The sequence below is a fragment of the Macaca nemestrina genome, chromosome 3, assembly GCF_043159975.1.
Source record: "Macaca nemestrina isolate mMacNem1 chromosome 3, mMacNem.hap1, whole genome shotgun sequence".
NCBI lineage: Eukaryota > Metazoa > Chordata > Mammalia > Primates > Cercopithecidae > Macaca > Macaca nemestrina.
Window position 1 is genome coordinate 4,598,771 of NC_092127.1, and position 17,084 is coordinate 4,615,854.

Genomic DNA, 17,084 nt, shown 5'->3' on the forward strand with positions numbered 1-17,084 from the left:
CTGGGATGCCTTCCAAGGGGAAGAAGAGACAAATAGAAAAATTGGAACAAGCCACCTGATGAAGCTGTTGTCTGTCATTCTTCTCTGAGATTAATTTATATTATCCGTGTTTTCTTACATCAAGAAAAAGTAGTGTTCCTATGTGAACATCTTGTTGAAAGACAAAATATGCTCCCATCAGAAAGAATTTGGCTAAATCTACAGAGTCCACTTATTATTTTTTCATTTCTTGTGATGGACTTCTGTGAAATGATCATGAGGTAATCTAAGGAGTTGAAGTCGTTAAAACAAAGCAAGGCAGAAATAAGGACTACATTTGAAACAGGTGCCTCCAATCTACTAGTTATTGTGAATTTCAATCCTTCGAGGTCTTCACCCAGATCTTATTTTATATTCTTCTTTAATTCTCACTTCTGGGATTCTATAATTAAATTTACTCTAAGAAAAGAGTGTTGCCTAGTGTGATCATGGTGATATTCTGCCATTACAGCTGAATTATAAAAGATAAAGGATTTTCTCTGGAGGCAACTGTAATAAACTAAATTAATCTAATCATCTGATGCTGATCTATGTCTACTTCCAAAAGGTCCAAAAAAACCTGAAATTAAATCAAATCTTGATTGTGATGTACTGAGAAATCTAATTAAGAAAAGCATTTTATGACCTCGACATAGAAGCTCTAAAGGTTTAGAGATACAGATGCATACATTTACTACCCCTTTTGAAACACATGTTCCTGCTAAACTGATTAGATATTCCCAGCATGTAGTTTTTCTATATAACTGATGAAAGGCAACTGAAAACATAGTTGTAATTTATGTTTAGAAGTATTTCCCCTTTCAAGAAAATCAACCCCTGAGTTTGTCCTTCAAGTTTTCCACTTGTCTCCGTAAGCCTCTGATTTCTTTTGCGAAAAGATGTTGAATAACATCAGTACATGTATCTCCTAGGGCTTCTCAAAGATTAGAATAAAATAATACAAGCGAAGAAGTTGTCACATTGAGTTGTTCATAGAAATACTCAAATAAGTGGTAGCTCTCCTTATTATCAGTATGTTACCCCCACCCCAGTCTGGAATCAGAAAATATCCTGGCCTTTCTTGCTGGTGAGATAGTTAGCTGCCTACGTGATAGGACATCCTAGAGGCTAGAAATGCCTTCTTCGTTGCTATTACAAGGGTCATGACAAGTGGATCCAAGCTTTATTTTCAGTTAAAATAGAATCTCTCCGGGAGAAGAAGGACCCTGAGCAATATAATCTTTAGAGGAAATGAGTTTATTAGATTGTTGTCCTAGAGTTTTGACTAAAGGGAAGGTGGAGTCTGAATCTAAAGTCCACTAAAAGCAAAAAGGAGGAAAAAATAAGCCCCAAAAGGAGTGATCAGGACAGAGAATATTCATGAAGGCAGGAAGCTTGAGGCTGCTGTCTTCCCTCTAAGCCCCCCTAGCTCAGTAAATAGCCCACAGCTCAATAAATAGCTGACAAATGGATGAAAGGAACTGAAGGGCCTAAAAATGAGCTGTGCATTTTCTAACATTGCCAGGACCTGTCCTGGGAGCCAGTTCTCAGAATGGTGTTCTGCCATCACTCCCAGCTGTTGCACGGAAACTAATCTTGAAAGTTGAGTGGGGCCAGGCGCGTTGGCTCATACCTATAATCCTTTGAGAGGGAGAGGCATGAAGATTGTTTGAGCCCCAGAGTTTGAGACCAGTCTGGGCAACATGGTGAGACCCCATTTCTATAAATTTTAAAAATTAACCAGGGCGTGGTGGTACATACCTGTAAGTCCCAACTCCTCCGCTTGAGCCCAGGAAGTCGAGGCTGCAGTGAGCTGTGATTGCACCACTGCACTCCAGCTTGGGTGACAGCAAGACCCCGTCTCAAAAAAAAAAAAAAGAAAAGAAAAAGAAAGTTGAGTGGGATACTTAGGCAGGGTAAGACTTTCTGCTCTTTGGGGTAAGTGAGCAAAAGATAAAATGGATGGCACAGATAATAAATACAATGAGAAGGGATCTGAATGCTGATGGCGACTCCCCGTGACATACTAGGTGGGCTGGTGAATAATGATACCTCTAGTCAACTTTTGCTTTGCTAGAAGGAAAGATGGGAAGAAAAAAAGAAAGTTCTTGAGGTAGAGTTCTTACTTGTATCTAGCCCTTTGCGGAGATGCCCAAGCCAACCTGCTTCCTCCCACCCTCGTCAATTTATCACCTGGAGGTAACACATGAGAAAAAGAGACTATATGGTGCTTTTGAAAATTAAAGTCAATATACATGCATTTATTGACCACTCAGCCTCTTACTACCTGGACCAACCAGATGGGACTCTGCATTTCCTTTTCCCTACACAGCACACATCCAATATTGCACTGCACCCTTTGCAAATTATTTTTCCATGCAAGAATTTCTCCTAATTTTTAAACCCAGTTTCATTAATATGAGATGCAAGAAATGAGGCCAACTAGACAGATCTGACCGAAGTGCCAAATCCCCAGTGATCCTTCCTCATGGTTGCATCCCTCACCCTGGCATGTAGGGTAATTCAGCAGGTATTTACTAAGCACAAAGTGAGTTTAGACCAGGATGGGAGCCCGCGTCTTGCTAACACCTCTCCAGAACTGGGGTTTAAGGGTGATTCTCCAAGTTGTAGCTCTAACAGAGGCTTCTTTTGCAAGTCTGTGAGTATTAATTTATGACTATGGTTATTCTAAGGATGGGATTTTAAGGCATGATCCTAATTTTAAATACTCTGACCTCTTGTCAATCATGTATTAGCCCTTGTGTCCCACATTTGGGGGTTAGAAAATATGAGTATTTATGATACTACAAATGAGAAAAATGAGATAAAATTGCTTTTTTTTTTAAAGGTTAAGATTAGGTTAAGGTCTATAGCAGCCAGTCAGATGGAGCCTTTAAACGTTCCATTGCTTGGCGTCATGATTAATTCTTACTGACATCCTCTCCAAGAGGCCAGTGTTTGAAATGCTCCAAGATAAGAACAAATTCAGTTCTACTAAAGAACCAAAGGATTTCTACTCCTTATGAGCCTCTCAGGCCGGGTTTCTGCATGGCCAGTTTATGTGACTTGGTCCTTCAGGACAGACATTCCCCACACGAAAATAACTAAATTGCAGTCTATCTCCTGCTGTCCCAAAATCCTGTAAACTAGAACAAAATGTGCCAATAAAAGTCGAACAGTGAGTTTCACTGGTGGACTGAGACTGGAGCAAAGCTGAGCTATGGTTATAGGGTTTTTTGTTTTTCTAAGTAATACAAAGCTATACAAAAAAGATGTCTTTTTCTTTTTTATCAAAATGACAGCTCTGCAAATAGAGCAATCTTCTGGACAGCAAATATGTGTCAGTTAAAGAAACAAATGCCATTAATGTATCATGCTTCAAGATGTCGTTGCAGATGAATAGCAAAAGGACGTTGAGCAATGTGAAATTTGAGTTTTTGTTTCTCAACCCAAGTCAAACTTTTACTGTAAGTTATGTGACCTTTGACATTGGAATAAAATACACTTTTTCACTTTAATATCTATTTGTTGGGGAAAAAACGATATTCTACCATCCAAGCCCAGTCACAGATAATAAAATGTTAGTATGTTTATTTCTGGGTTTTTTCCCCTGTGCATAAGGAGACGTTTACTTATACGGTTATAGGAATAGTTGATATAAAATTTTAATATCTAGATTTTAAAAATTTGACCGGGCGCAGTGGCTCATTCCTATAATCCCAGCACTTTGGGAGGCCAAGGCAGGTGGATTATCTGAGGTCAGGAGTTTGAGACCAGACTGGCCAACATGGTGAAACCCCATCTCTACTAAAAATACAAAAAATTAGCTGGATGTGGTGGCAGGCACCTGTGGTCCCAGCTACTGGGGAGGCTGAGGCAGCAGAATCGCTTGAACCCAGGAGGTAGAGGTTGCAGTGAGCCAAGATTGCACCACTGCACTCCAGCCTGGGTGACAGAGTGAGACTCCATCTCAATAATAATAATAATAATAATAATAATAATTTTTCCATGCTATCATCAAATAGCTAGTTTTGTTTTTATGAGTTTAGACTTGAATTTTAGGCGTAAAGAGCATGTTAGGTGTTGTTTAGATCAACTCCCAGCACCTGAATAAATGCCTTCAATGCAATCCTGAACACAATCTATTTTTCTGTACAAAAATAGACAATATGGTCCATTTTTCAGTACAAAGTGTTGCTCTTGACTAAGAGTATGTTAATGAAGCTATTTGTCCTTTTTCAAAGCTTACAGTCTCAAACCATAGCCCTCATATTTGCTTAATGTTGGGTGAACAACTCAAAGGTATACTGTGCCTATCACAATACAAGAAAGATGCTTTTCAGAAACAAAGATGGTTCTTATCTAAATAAGAAGAAAGCTATCTCCATTTCCATAAAAAGGATTGCATCCTCGCCAGAGAAGATGATAGAGTTTACATACACTGTCAAGAAGAGTGTGCGATAAAGTCATTTTTATTTTCATAAATAAAAAGTGTTTTGGTAACTGGAAGGCAGCCCATATAAAACAAGCTTTCATAATCACCATTTCCTCAAACTCTTCCCAGTGAGAGATGGGTAACCCTTGAAACTGCTCACTGGAGGAAAAATGATGATAAGGGTGTCTTTACTGTTCATTTGAGGGGTGAGTATGAGGAGGGAGTGATTATAAATTTCAAACATGATGAAATATAATTTCTTCATCATGGCTTGATTAAATATAAGATCACTTCATAGAGTTTGTTTCTCTTATATACCCACCATTTTTTCATATATATATGATTTGATTTGATATATACATATGTATACATATTGTATATAGATATATATGTGTGTATATGAATCAAACATACTGTTTCTGTTGGAGATGGTTCTGAATCGTAAAGATTAGCTGAATCTTTACCTGTGAGCAGTCTCCAAGTAAGAAGTTGAAAGGTGAAGCCTTTGACTGCTGTCGTGTCTGAGGTCATTCCGAGGATGCGGGAGACCGCTGTCCATGGCTGCATCCTCTTCACGTCAGCAGAGTTCTGTCAGGTTACTTAACTTTCACTGCGACAGCTCTAGCATTCTGTTAGTTCAAAATGTTGTTCTTAATATAAGCCTCTAACATTTAAACTAAAAATGTTAAATGTATCAATTCATGGGAATCATTACATATTGAATTCCTAAGAAATAAGAATGATTTGGGTGGTTTTGTCTAGACAGAATAAACACAAGAGCTGGACTATATTAACTGTTGTATACACTTTTTTAACTGGTATTTTCAGTTACTTGTGATTTTTCCAGGAAAAATAAAAATGAATTAAAGTGGAACAGCAGACTTCTAATTGGTTTTGTCTTTTGATTACATTTGACCATCAACAATGATGTAAGCCTTGGATAGAATGTTGCCTCTGAGTGCCCCACTTAAATTTCTTGTTAACCTTTGGTGTATACACCTCATTGTGCTTTTTGGAATGACTCTAAAAGCCCATAAACTAATGCTTTGCAAAGCCTAAATAAAAATGTTTGCAGCCTGTATTAGAAACACTTTCTTTTAAGATCTGAATGTAAAATAGAGGTTGTTGGTTTTTTGTTTTTTGCTTTTTTTTAAACAAATTATGCATTTGTGATCTTTGCAATATATGTATAACCAAAACCGAAAATTGCAAAGAAATTGCTTGGAGCTGATTAACTACATGCTGCTATTTAGAAATTCTACTAGAGATTATGAATGCACAAATATTTTCAGAGAAGTTGCCTCATTTACAGGACAACACTACCTGTATTTATTTATCATCTTAAGGCTAAGAAGAAATAAGGGCAGAGGTATTTTCCATAAAGCCATTATATTATGTTAGTTTTTATTAATTCAATTCTACTTACCAAGACTTTAAGGCAGGCCTTACTTTGTTTAAGGAAAAAAAAAAAAAAAAAAAAAAAGCTAAGCTCCACAAAACAAGTGATTCAGTAATGCCTGATTCTTTAATTAGCCTGAGAGACTTATAATCCACCAGAACTAAACTAGGCAGTTAGGCAATTAGCGTGCTGTCTTCTCTCATATCAAAAAGGCTTGAATCATGGCCATTGTCATTACTTACAATTATTTCTAGTTTTTCATGCCATAATAATGGCTAATTATACTGGTTAATCACAAAACTCAGCCAATCCAAATTCACTAATAAATCAGCTAAAACATTTAGATTGCGCCATTTATAAATGTTTAGCTACACACATTTTCACAGGCTCTAGGATTAGGCATTTTTCTAAAGCTGCATTTGATGGTTTGGGTCATTCTGCTCCCTAAGAGCAGCTACAATAATGTTAATCAACTCCTTGGCCGTGAGCCTTTATTATGAAGGAAAAAAGTTAAGTGAACAAGATATCAGCCAACTCAATCACACTAGAAAATCACAGACTAAATTGAATTCAACTCAGACCTTCTTTTTGGGTTCAGGAGGCTGTTAAAATATGCTGTCCAAGGTTGGTGAGAGAAAAGCTGTTCTTCACCGCATCACGGATTCTCAGGTCCCCTGAGATTTGGGGCAGGTGGAGTCAAAATCTCCTAGGCTAGGATTCGAAGCTGCACCCCATTGCCCTGGCATAACTTTTGTTTTTTAAGTGAGCTTTGCCAGTAGGCCCGGATAGTAGAAGAAGGAGGACGCTCAGGAGAACTGAAAGAAGGTGTTTTGTAGGAAGTTGTTCATATTCTCAGGCACAAGAATCTTCTATGAAAAACTCTGGTCTTACACCCGGGGAAGAAAGACTCTCTTTTCTTTCCTCCTCCTTCTTTTCTTCTTTTTGTTTTCGACAGTCTGTTTTCTTTTTTTTTTTTTTTTTTTTTTTGAGACGGAGTCTCACGCTGTCGCCCAGGCTGGAGTGCAGTGGCGCGATCTCGGCTCACTGCAAGCTCCGCCTCCCGGGTTCACGCCATTCTCCTGCCTCAGCCTCCTGAGTAGCTGGGACTACAGGCGCCCGCCACCGCGCCCGGCTAATTTTTTGTATTTTTAGTAGAGACGGGGTTTCACTGTGGTCTCGATCTCCTGACCTTGTGATCCGCCCACCTCGGCCTCCCAAAGTGCTGGGATTACAGGCTTGAGCCACCGCGCCCGGCCTGACAGTCTGTTTTCTAACAGAAAAGCATAACCCACAACTTACCTGAAATGAAAAGAAAAATAAATACTACAGGATCTTTTAATGCTTTAAAGACAATAATCTCTTTCCAGTATTATTTCAAATAATTATATATGTTTGTACGATTTCAAATCTGGAATACTGGTGCCACATTCACAAAAGTAAATGAAGTTGATGTGAATGTGCAAGGGAAAATAGTGTTAGAAAGATTTATCTTACTAATTCTGCCAAATAGAAAGATTTGGGGCCAGGTGCAGTGGCTCATGCCTATAATCCCAGCACTCTGGGAAGCTGAGGCAAGTGGATCACCTGAGTTCAGGAGTTCGAGACCAGCCTGGCCAACATGGTGAAACCCCATCTCTACGAAAAATACAAAAATTAGCTGGGCCTGGTGGCATGCACCTGTAATCCCAGCTACTCGGGAGGCTGAGGCAGGAGAATTGCTTGAACCAGGGAGAAGGAGGCTGCAGTGAGCTGAGATTACGCTATTGCACTCCAGCCTGGGTGACAAGAGCGAAACTCTGTCTCATAAATAAATAAATAAATAAATAAATAAATAAATAAAAGATTTGGAAAGAGAATCAGTGACCTGTGATTGAGCATATTCCCTTTTGGTTTTCTTCTGTTGCTTAGAAGAAAAAAGTTGTAAAGGCTTTACGAAATTATAAATCTGTATAAAATCTGGAAAACATGATTCCCACATTTAAAAAAATAACATAAGATTTCAGATCATTCAGACATGTTTCCAACTCAGGGTTGAGGACTCTGCTGTTTGGTCCTTTTCCCAGGGAATAAAGTGAAAATCCTCCTGTGAATCACACACATTTTCTCTCTGAGTTACTGACTTTAGTCTTTTGGGGACTAGAGTAAACATGAAGAGGTCTTCAAACACACAGCATGAAATCATCACAATACAAAAGGGAGGGGTGGTTGTGTATGCTCTTCCTTCTTTTATAAAGAGTCTTTCAATTATTTTTTCTAAAATTAAGGTTATAGCTTAATCCAAGTTAAGAACTTTTTTTTAAAGACGTTTTTGAAAACGCGTCTTTACCTGGCTTAGTTTGAATGATTCAGGGTAGTTAGTTATTCATAAATGCTCATTCTCCTTGTTTTGTTCTCTCGTTTCTCAAAGTGGGGGAAAGTTTATCAATATATCAATATAAGAGAAACCATATGTAAATTCTACTTGAGAAAATGTTAAGTATAATTTTCAAGCCAAAAATCCCATTTCTGACACAAAATGTCTGCATTCAAATGAGTCATTAGAATTTCTTAAAGCTATAGATAAAGAAGTCAGGGACAGATAAGAGATACAATGTTTAAATTATTTTATAATATTTTAAATAAGGTCCGTTCCTTTTCACCTTAACATCTGATCAGTGAATATAGCACATGTAAAGTTCAGAGAAAACCATGGAAAAGTGTATGGCTAACTCCTCCTCTAATCTTTCCATCAATCTCGTCGTGGGTAAAGATGCCTTTATTAACAGTAGTGATGCTGTTGGTTTCGCTCACTAATGGCTTTCTTGTGCGCTGTGTGGCTCTGTGTATTTTGTCTGCCATTGTACAGGAATTCAAACCCATTGGTACCGCGCACAACAGAAGGGCCCAGCCTTTTGTTGCAGCTGCAAACATTGATGACAAAAGACAGGTAGTGAGCGCTTCCTATAACTCACCAATTGGGCTCTATTCAACTAGCAATATACAAGATGCGCTTCATGGACAGCTGCGGGGTCTCATTCCTAGCTCACCTCAAAAGTAAGTATCCGACTCTGCTCTGGCCACAGTCTACCTAACAGTGATAGTATGGTTTCTTTTCTTTTCAAAAGTCCAGCTCTTGCTGTTTTATTTTTACTTTCCTGAAGGCACTATCAGATTTCTCTTTTAAAGACAAGCATCTAAAACATGTTTCTAATTGCTGTGGGGCCCGGTCCGCCAGTGCCTGACCATTTAGTGGATAGATGGTTGAAAAGAAGAGATCGTCCTGGTTCCATCATTACCTTTGCTAGTTATGACGATAGTTGGTGGTAAATAATCCTCTCTGTACAATTATCATTCGTTTAATCTTATCTGAAAAAGAATTCGTCTTCCACTGAGGGGCCTTTTTAACGCTTTGTTTTTACAGGATGTGAACTACTTTGAACACAAGCACAATATTCGGCCCAAACCTTTCATAATCCCGGGCCGAAGCAGGTCATAAGCTCTGAGATTGTGAAGTTTGCAGTGCATGCTTCTTAAATCAGTTCTTACTAATCATCGAGAAAAGTAACTTGTAGATGTTTGGAGTGGCTTTTCTCATTGCGAAGCTTATTTCAAAAGCAAAAAGAAACAAACTCACTTAGCAGAGTACAGAAGCCAAATAAGTTTCATTTCCAAGAGTAAATATTGACAGGATTACAGAGCTGTGAAATTTTATGCAATCACCACGTGTATTTATAGCGAACACCCCTGAGGCTCTGGGGATCCCATCCAGAACACCGTGACCTTTGAGTCGGGCAGTCGGTGTATCTATCCCAGGTCAGGAAAGCCCTGCCAGCGGGAGCAAGCATGGAAACCAGCCCCGGTTAGGAGCAAGGAATCAGGTGAACAAGACAGAATGATAAGGAGCAAACGCTTCCTTCTCGTCTCTCAGTAGAGAAACTGATCATCTTCAGATCATCCTTTTCAAATATCTTCTCTAGAAATTGAACTCCAACCTAAGGGGAAAGAAAATAATGCCCTGTATTGCCAAATCAGGAAACAGTGACTTCAGGAAACCTCAGTTCCATCCTTCTGACCTCAGCTAAGCCGGTCAGCCCACAGGAAGGAAGCTGGTGGGTAGACTGGATTGATTCTGACAGGAACACTGAATATGATTTACCGCAGCTGTTGCAAACTGGTGGCCCATAGGTGGATTTATTTCACAGGCATGTTTTATTTAACCTTTTTGTTTAAAAAAATAATGTAAGTGCCTTTAGACAGAACATTTAAACTCACCATCTTGTCAAAATGCTCATCACTCTTAAGTGTGTGAGACGTGGCTCATTTTCATACATGTGTGACCTCCTGGCCCCTCTAGACACCCAAGCTTATGACTCCTGCCATAGGCTGTGGAGAGGGGGTCATCCCTTCTGTATGATTTCCATGTCCAGACCTTTCAGTAAGCTACAGGCAGAGTCAGGTGATTGTCTCAAAACATGCCAGACAATTCTTGTGATACCAGATCCAGGAAGGAGCCCTGGACTGGAGGAGCAGGAGAAAGGCGTTAAGAAGGCAACCATTAGTGAACATATCTTCCTCCACTAGAACGTGAGCTCAGTGTCTGCAGGGGCCTGGTCTGACTGGCTCAACATTGTACACCCAGCACCTAGAAATGAGACAGAATAAATGCTCAATAAGTGACCATCTACGAACAGACAAAATAAACACCCAATAAATGCTTACTGCATAAAGGAATCGAATCCTGAGGGTGCACACCATTTCCCGAGCAAGTGGCAAGAGTCCAGAGCTGTCTCGCTCCCGATGCTGGCAGCTCTGTGTCCTCCCCTGCCTCTCTCTGTGTGTTCCCTCGTTCCCATTCTGTTCTCATCTGCATCTTTTCCGTTTCTCCACTTTCAGCAGCTTCCCCACCCCAGCCCAATCCCAATAACAAAACACCGGATTTAAAGTTAAAATGATACAATATTTTACTGTTGAATATATACAACTTCCCAAAAGAGCACAGTAAAATTAATAACTTGCATTCTTTTCAGGTTAGTGTGACTAAGTCCACCCACACCAGCTCTAGGGCTTCAGAAGGCTTAGATAAAGTGATATGTTAGAGTAACACTTATCCTGCCTTTACTAAAAACCTGTAACATTCAATTTTATAAAAAGTCAGGAAAGTCAGAGAATCCTAGGTATATAATCGCCTTTAAAAAATGTTTTTCATTTTAACTTAAACATGGGGATAATGACAAGCCGCTCATAATGTCATTTGAAGATAACACCTTTTAATACAGCTGAATTTGGAAGGGAAGAGGAGAGAAACAGAAATGAGGGGATTTGCTTAAAAAACAGATGCCAGTGCACAAATCTTAAAGAACTATAAGGCCTGGTGTGGTGGCTCACACCTGTAATCCCAGCACTTTGGGAGACAGAGGTGGGCGAATCACAAGGTCAGGAGTTTGAGACCATCCTGACCAACATGGTGAAACCCTATCTCTACTAAAAATACAAAAAATTAGCTGAGCGTGGTGGCAGGCGCCTGTAGTCCCAGCTACTTAGGAGGCCGAGGCAGGAGAATTGCTTGAACCCGGGAGGTGGAGATTGTAGTGAGCTGAGATCATGACACTGCACTCCAGCCCGGATGACGGTGTGAGTCTTCAAAAAAAAAAAAAAAAAAAAGAAGAAGAAGTAGAATTGTTAAAGAGTGCCCCCAACATCCTTCTTCTCTTCCTGTGCCTCCTCACTATTTGCTGCAACTTCTGAATTTTTTGTTCCCACCAAACTATTCTTCATCAAGGTGGAATTGTAAGTGGCTGCATACCAACCTACAACTACATGTGTTTTTAACTTTTAAAACAACTGTAGTTTTTGTTCGGGTGCATACTACTTGTACATGTTTATGGGGTACATGTGCTGTTTTGATACATGCATACAATGTGTAATGATCAAATCAGGGTAATTGGGGTATCCATCACCTCGAGCAGGCACTTTCTTTGTGCTTTGAAACATTCCACATCCACTCCTCTAGTTATTTTGAAATATATAAAGAATTGTTGTTAACCATAGTCACCCTATAACTACACTGTTATGAACTTCTTTAATCCAAAGTAAGTTGGACATGCTAGTGCTGGGCATGGTGGCTCACACTTGTAGTCCCAGAACTTTGGGAGACCAAGGTGAGCAGATCACCTGAGGTCAGGAGTTTGGGACCAGCCTGGCCAATGTGATAAAACCCCATCTCTACTAAAAATAGAAAAATTAGCCAGGCATGGTGGTGCACGCCTGTAATTGCAGCTATTCAGGAGGCTGAGGCATGAGAATCACCTGAAGCCGGGAGGCAGAGGTTGCAGTGAGCCGAGATCATGTCACTGCACTCCAGCCTGGGTAACAGAGTGAGACTCTGTCTCAAAAAAAAAAAAAGTAAGTTGCACATGCTAAATTGTTAACAGCTTAATTTCCCTGGGGTTTTACTATTAGCTATGGTTCTTTTGATTATTTCATCATGACTGAAGCTTTTTAAAAGACTGGTGTTTTCACATGCAAATATATAAAATTTTTAAGGCTAAAGCTACAGTTAAATACATATGTAAGGTATTTTAGATCCAAGTGATAAAATACAATCCTATGAGTGGTTTTTGGACAAGTTGCTTCCAGAAGTATGCCCCAAAATGTCTGTACACACCCCAGAGAAATTAGCAATCTGTCAAATGATGTATCTGGGCATGAAGTAATTGACTGCATTATCAACCTCACGAGTGGCCTTGCCAAGTCACTAAGTCAGTCTCAGAAAATCTCATTAGCATCTACCTTTCCCGGTCATCAGGAACAAGTCGTGGTGACCCATGATGATATATCCCCGGTGATAGCCACAGTGACTGGAATCCATGAAAACCCGTTTTACTTAAAGGATCAGTTTAAAAGATCTTTTTAAATTGGCCCAGAAATGTATAAAAGTTCATCCTTGTTTGCTTAGCGTTCATTTCTCATTTATTTAATAGACATGGGCCTGATTGATAAAGGAACTAGGAATGCATGCTCAACTAAAATTACATAGTGCACAAATATGCATTTACTATTGACCCTCAGAACATGGGTTTAAACTGTGCAAGTTCACTTATATGTGGATTTTTTTTCCAATAAATATGTTGGAAAAATTTTTGGAGATTTGCGACAATTTGAAAAAGGTCACTAACTGTAGCCTTGAAATATCAAAAAAATTAAGAAAAAGATTTGCCATGAATGTATAAAATATACATAGATAGTAGTCTATTTAAGTGTTAATAGACTGTTTATCTGTAAAACTTCCGTTCAACAGTAGGCTATTGGTAGTTAAGTTTTGGAGGAGTCAAAAGTTATACATGACTTTTATAGCAGAAAAATATTACTGATAACTACTATAAAACATGACATAACTGTAAGTTCTAAATTGATCATAGTTTATCTGCCCAGTACGGGCACTATGTCTGGCACATAGTAGGGTAAGAGTAGTTATAAATGCCAGTCGAGTAGGTTCATTATTGGGAGGCTGAAGTCTCCCAAGATTTAACTCTGTTTCAAATCCCTAAACTGATTTCATAAGCTTCATTACACTCAGGTTAAATCCACGTGATCCTGACTAAACTGCACTGCAACTGAAAATGTCCTCATATTCTTTTACCAGCTGCAGTCCATTTCAAGAGTCAGTATAGACCCTACAAAAATGGTGAATAGCCCACTTGACATTTTGGTATGTGATCTAAACATTGTACAGTCTGGGTTTTCAATAGGTTCTCAAAAGGCAGGAAGTGAAGGAGCAAGCTCATATTCACCTGTCTGGTTTAGGTTATGTAGGTAGTTAAATTGGATAACACAAGACAAAAAAAAAAAAAAAATTTAAACCCATTTAGTGACATGAGTTCTCCAGACTAATCAGGATGCAACATTGCTGGAGTGGAAAAAGTTCCTGCTCAATATCATTTTGGTTTCCTATCTTTATATGGGCTGAAGTTAGCATTAATACCTCTAGAGAGTAAATGCAGATATGGGGCCATACTTGAGACCAGAGACAATCTGGACTTAGAGGTAAACACACCATATACATCCATTCTCTGTCTTGAGCTTACGGCAACACTAACTGGAAAGTATGATAGATGTGTATATTAATACTAATATTTATTTTTGCTTTGTCTTAAATGACTATGCTTTTTTTTACAAAAATCTCTTGGTATCTCTCATGCACGTGGGAAAATGGACTTTTTAGTCACTAGCATGTCAGTTGTTAACTGACCCCTATCCAGTTTCCAAATAGAATGTGAAATCTCCCTAGTTCTTCTAGTTGCATGACTGGGCTTTGATGTTTTAATAAGTCCCTGAAATGCATCTTTAAAAGGAAAAGGGAAATATGCATGGGATAGATGTGTGCTTCTGAAATTATGCATAAAATAGCTATGTAAGAAATATAAGCATCAAAAGAGTGAAAGACCCATTTTATTTCTCCTCTAATCATTAATATCAAGGTGACAAGCATTTATTGGTTTTTTTCTAGGGCTTGTATTAAACCACTGAACAGCTGTCTTAAAGTGTACTCCTCACAGAATTAAAGAGTAAAAATAGAAAATATTAAAATAGTAACAAAATATTTACAAGATAGCCTTAAAACATAATCTTTACCATAAAACCTGCAAGTTACCAATTACTATTTAATTAAAGCTCAACTGTATTACTGAAATATGCTTCTGATTTTGAAATGTTGAGCCCAAATATGTGATTTCATCTTCATGCTGCATGTTCGGTATTCACTAAAACTTGAATTTTAAATGTTGCACTTGAGAAATGTAAAAGGATGTCCAGCCAATGTAATTTTCCTTCATCATTTGTCTGTGATATTGACCAGTTTTAAAGTCTTTGGCCTATTTTTAAAAATGAGGATAGCTGCAAATTTTCTACTTACTTCATATACAACTTTTCTACATGTAACCCTCAACTTACACTATGCCTCGTAGAACAGAGCCAAAAAATGCAGTATCACCTGTACCTTTTAATTTTATTAAACTTTTTTCAATCACGAATTTTTCAACATCTTCCCTTTTTAAACAAATTCTAGTGACAAATCAAGATTTGGTTTTATTTTGATGTAATTCACCTCTCACTTTTGTCTTCAATTCCTTTTAACCTCTCTGTACCTGTTCTCTGTGTTCTTCTGTCTGGACTGTCTGGCTCCCTGTGCCATCTGTGTGTAACGTGGTCATTAACACAGTGGATGCAGTACTCCCTCCGGGATTGACTGTGGCAGTGGACGCAGCACCCCTTCTTCTGTCAGTACTGTTAGTACCATTTGCCCAGGTGACTTGAAAGTGGCGGCTAAGCTGGCCCCTAACATTCCTTTGGAAATGGAACTTCCTGGTGTGAAGATTGTACATGCTCAGTTTAATACACCTATGCAGTTGTACTCAGATGACAATATTATGGAAACACTTCAGGGTCAGGTTTCAACAGCCCTAGGGGAAACACCTTTGATGAGGTAATACGAGTCTTTTTGAACCATGGGCATATTAACTAAACACGTGGGCAGTGTCAGCTTTACGGGTGTCTTTTAACATTGTCTTAATGGAAAGAAAGCTATGTGAAAAGCTTTTTAAAAACACTAAGGATTTATTGCAAATATCTAGGCTTGATGATAAAGGTGATTTGGGGAATTATCTAAGTAGAGCTTTATGTGTCAGATGGCAATAAAATGAAATCCTGTAAGGACCAAATGTATATGTCTCTCAAAAGCTACAATGTACTTTACAAATGTGTGGTGTAATACTTCTCAAAGTTATTTCTAATCTAGTATACCGTATGTCCTTTGGGGATCAAAAATGAGGAAGGAGGTGGGAGGTTTACAGGAGTGTTATGAGATGATTCTTCTCTCTTCTGATAGAGCTTGTGGAGAGGTCACTATTTACCCATTTAAAATGTTTATTGTACGTGAAGGTTTTTGGGTGAATACCCTCAGGCTATTAATGTAGATATTGAATTTTTGCTGCTCTTTTTTGACTCATTTTTTTCTTTGTTATAACTCTTTGTTCACAGTACTTTTGCCATAAAGATTTTGATTAAAAAGATTTATTATAGGATAAAATCTTATGCTTCTTTCACTATTACAGAATCACTATTTATAAATTAACTTATTATAATGCTTAAGAGTGTTAAATAGTGATATCCCAAAGCTATCTCTTGGGATGAACACATTGAATTAATAATAGTGTAAGATATCTCAAAGTCATTTGCAAATCTGACATAGGTAATAAAAATATTAGATAGTATGTTTTCTAGATAATGCAATAAAATGATATAAAATAATAAAGTTTTTAGTGTTTAACATACAGTATTATGATAAAATTCTTTATTGTCCATTATGAATATATTTGTAGAAAGCATGTTAAAATAAAGCTGCTGTCATTATTGTAAATGAATTTTAATGTGGCTATTTTTAAAAGACAGTGCAGTCAATTACAGCAGATATAAAAATGTAAGTTTCTATATTACAGGCTTTCAAACCCTGAGAGGTTAAATTTCTAGAATTTACAAGTAAAATGATACCCTTATTATTTCCAGGGGTTGACAAATTAGCCTTAAAACTAAAAACATATTAAACCATATACTTTTTGTTTAATATCAAAAGTAAATCTGAATTTTACTGACAGTTTGATGACTGAGAGTAATCTAACTGGGTGCTTACTGCTGCACTTTCCATCATGTGTATATTGCCTTTTCTCTGGGAAAAGTTAATTTTGTTCACATCCATCATTATGTATCCATCAGACTCAAGTCTTGTTTTTCTTAATTACTATTTCCTGACAATTATCTTTTACTTTCCTTCCAAAGTATTTTGCCAAGTGGAGGAGTGTGGATGCAACTCCCCGATTTGTTGTTCAATGACATTTCCAAGGCAGCCTTGTGAATTCACATTATGCTTTTAACTATACTAGAGATTCACTTGAAAATACTAGACCTCTGTTCAGGAGTGGCTGTGCATAGAGTAATGGCTGAGTATTGATGTCTGTGGCCTCTTGCACGTCTGGTGCCTCCCAGCGCCTGACGATGCTCCCCGCTGTGCCTGTGTTTCAGCGAGCCCACGGCCTCGGTGCCCCCCGAGTCGGACGTGTACCGGATGCTCCACGACAATCGGAATGAGCCCACACAGCCTCGCCAGTCGGGCTCCTTCAGAGTGCTCCAGGGAATGGTGGACGACGGCTCTGGTGAGCAGCCGCTGACACCCGCTGAAACGTATTGATAGAGGCCACTGCG

At 38.5% G+C, this 17,084-nt stretch overlaps 1 protein-coding gene across 3 annotated transcripts in view; it reads left to right on the forward strand.

Annotated features, from left to right (window-relative positions):
- The window catches only part of LOC105466559 (PDZ and LIM domain 3), a 34,714-nt gene that overhangs the window by 13,296 nt on the left and 4,334 nt on the right, over positions 1-17,084 (forward strand). Inside the window, exons 4-6 of one of the 3 annotated variants that reach the window (XM_011715576.2) lie at positions 9,253-9,320; positions 15,049-15,312; positions 16,905-17,035. In XM_011715576.2, coding sequence (XP_011713878.1) covers positions 9,253-9,320; positions 15,049-15,312; positions 16,905-17,035 — 463 coding nt within the window. Of the gene's footprint in view, positions 1-8,697; positions 8,886-9,252; positions 9,321-15,048; positions 15,313-16,904; positions 17,036-17,084 lie in introns of all 3 variants that reach the window. The other 2 variants (XM_011715577.2, XM_011715578.2) reach the window with 2 other exon arrangements.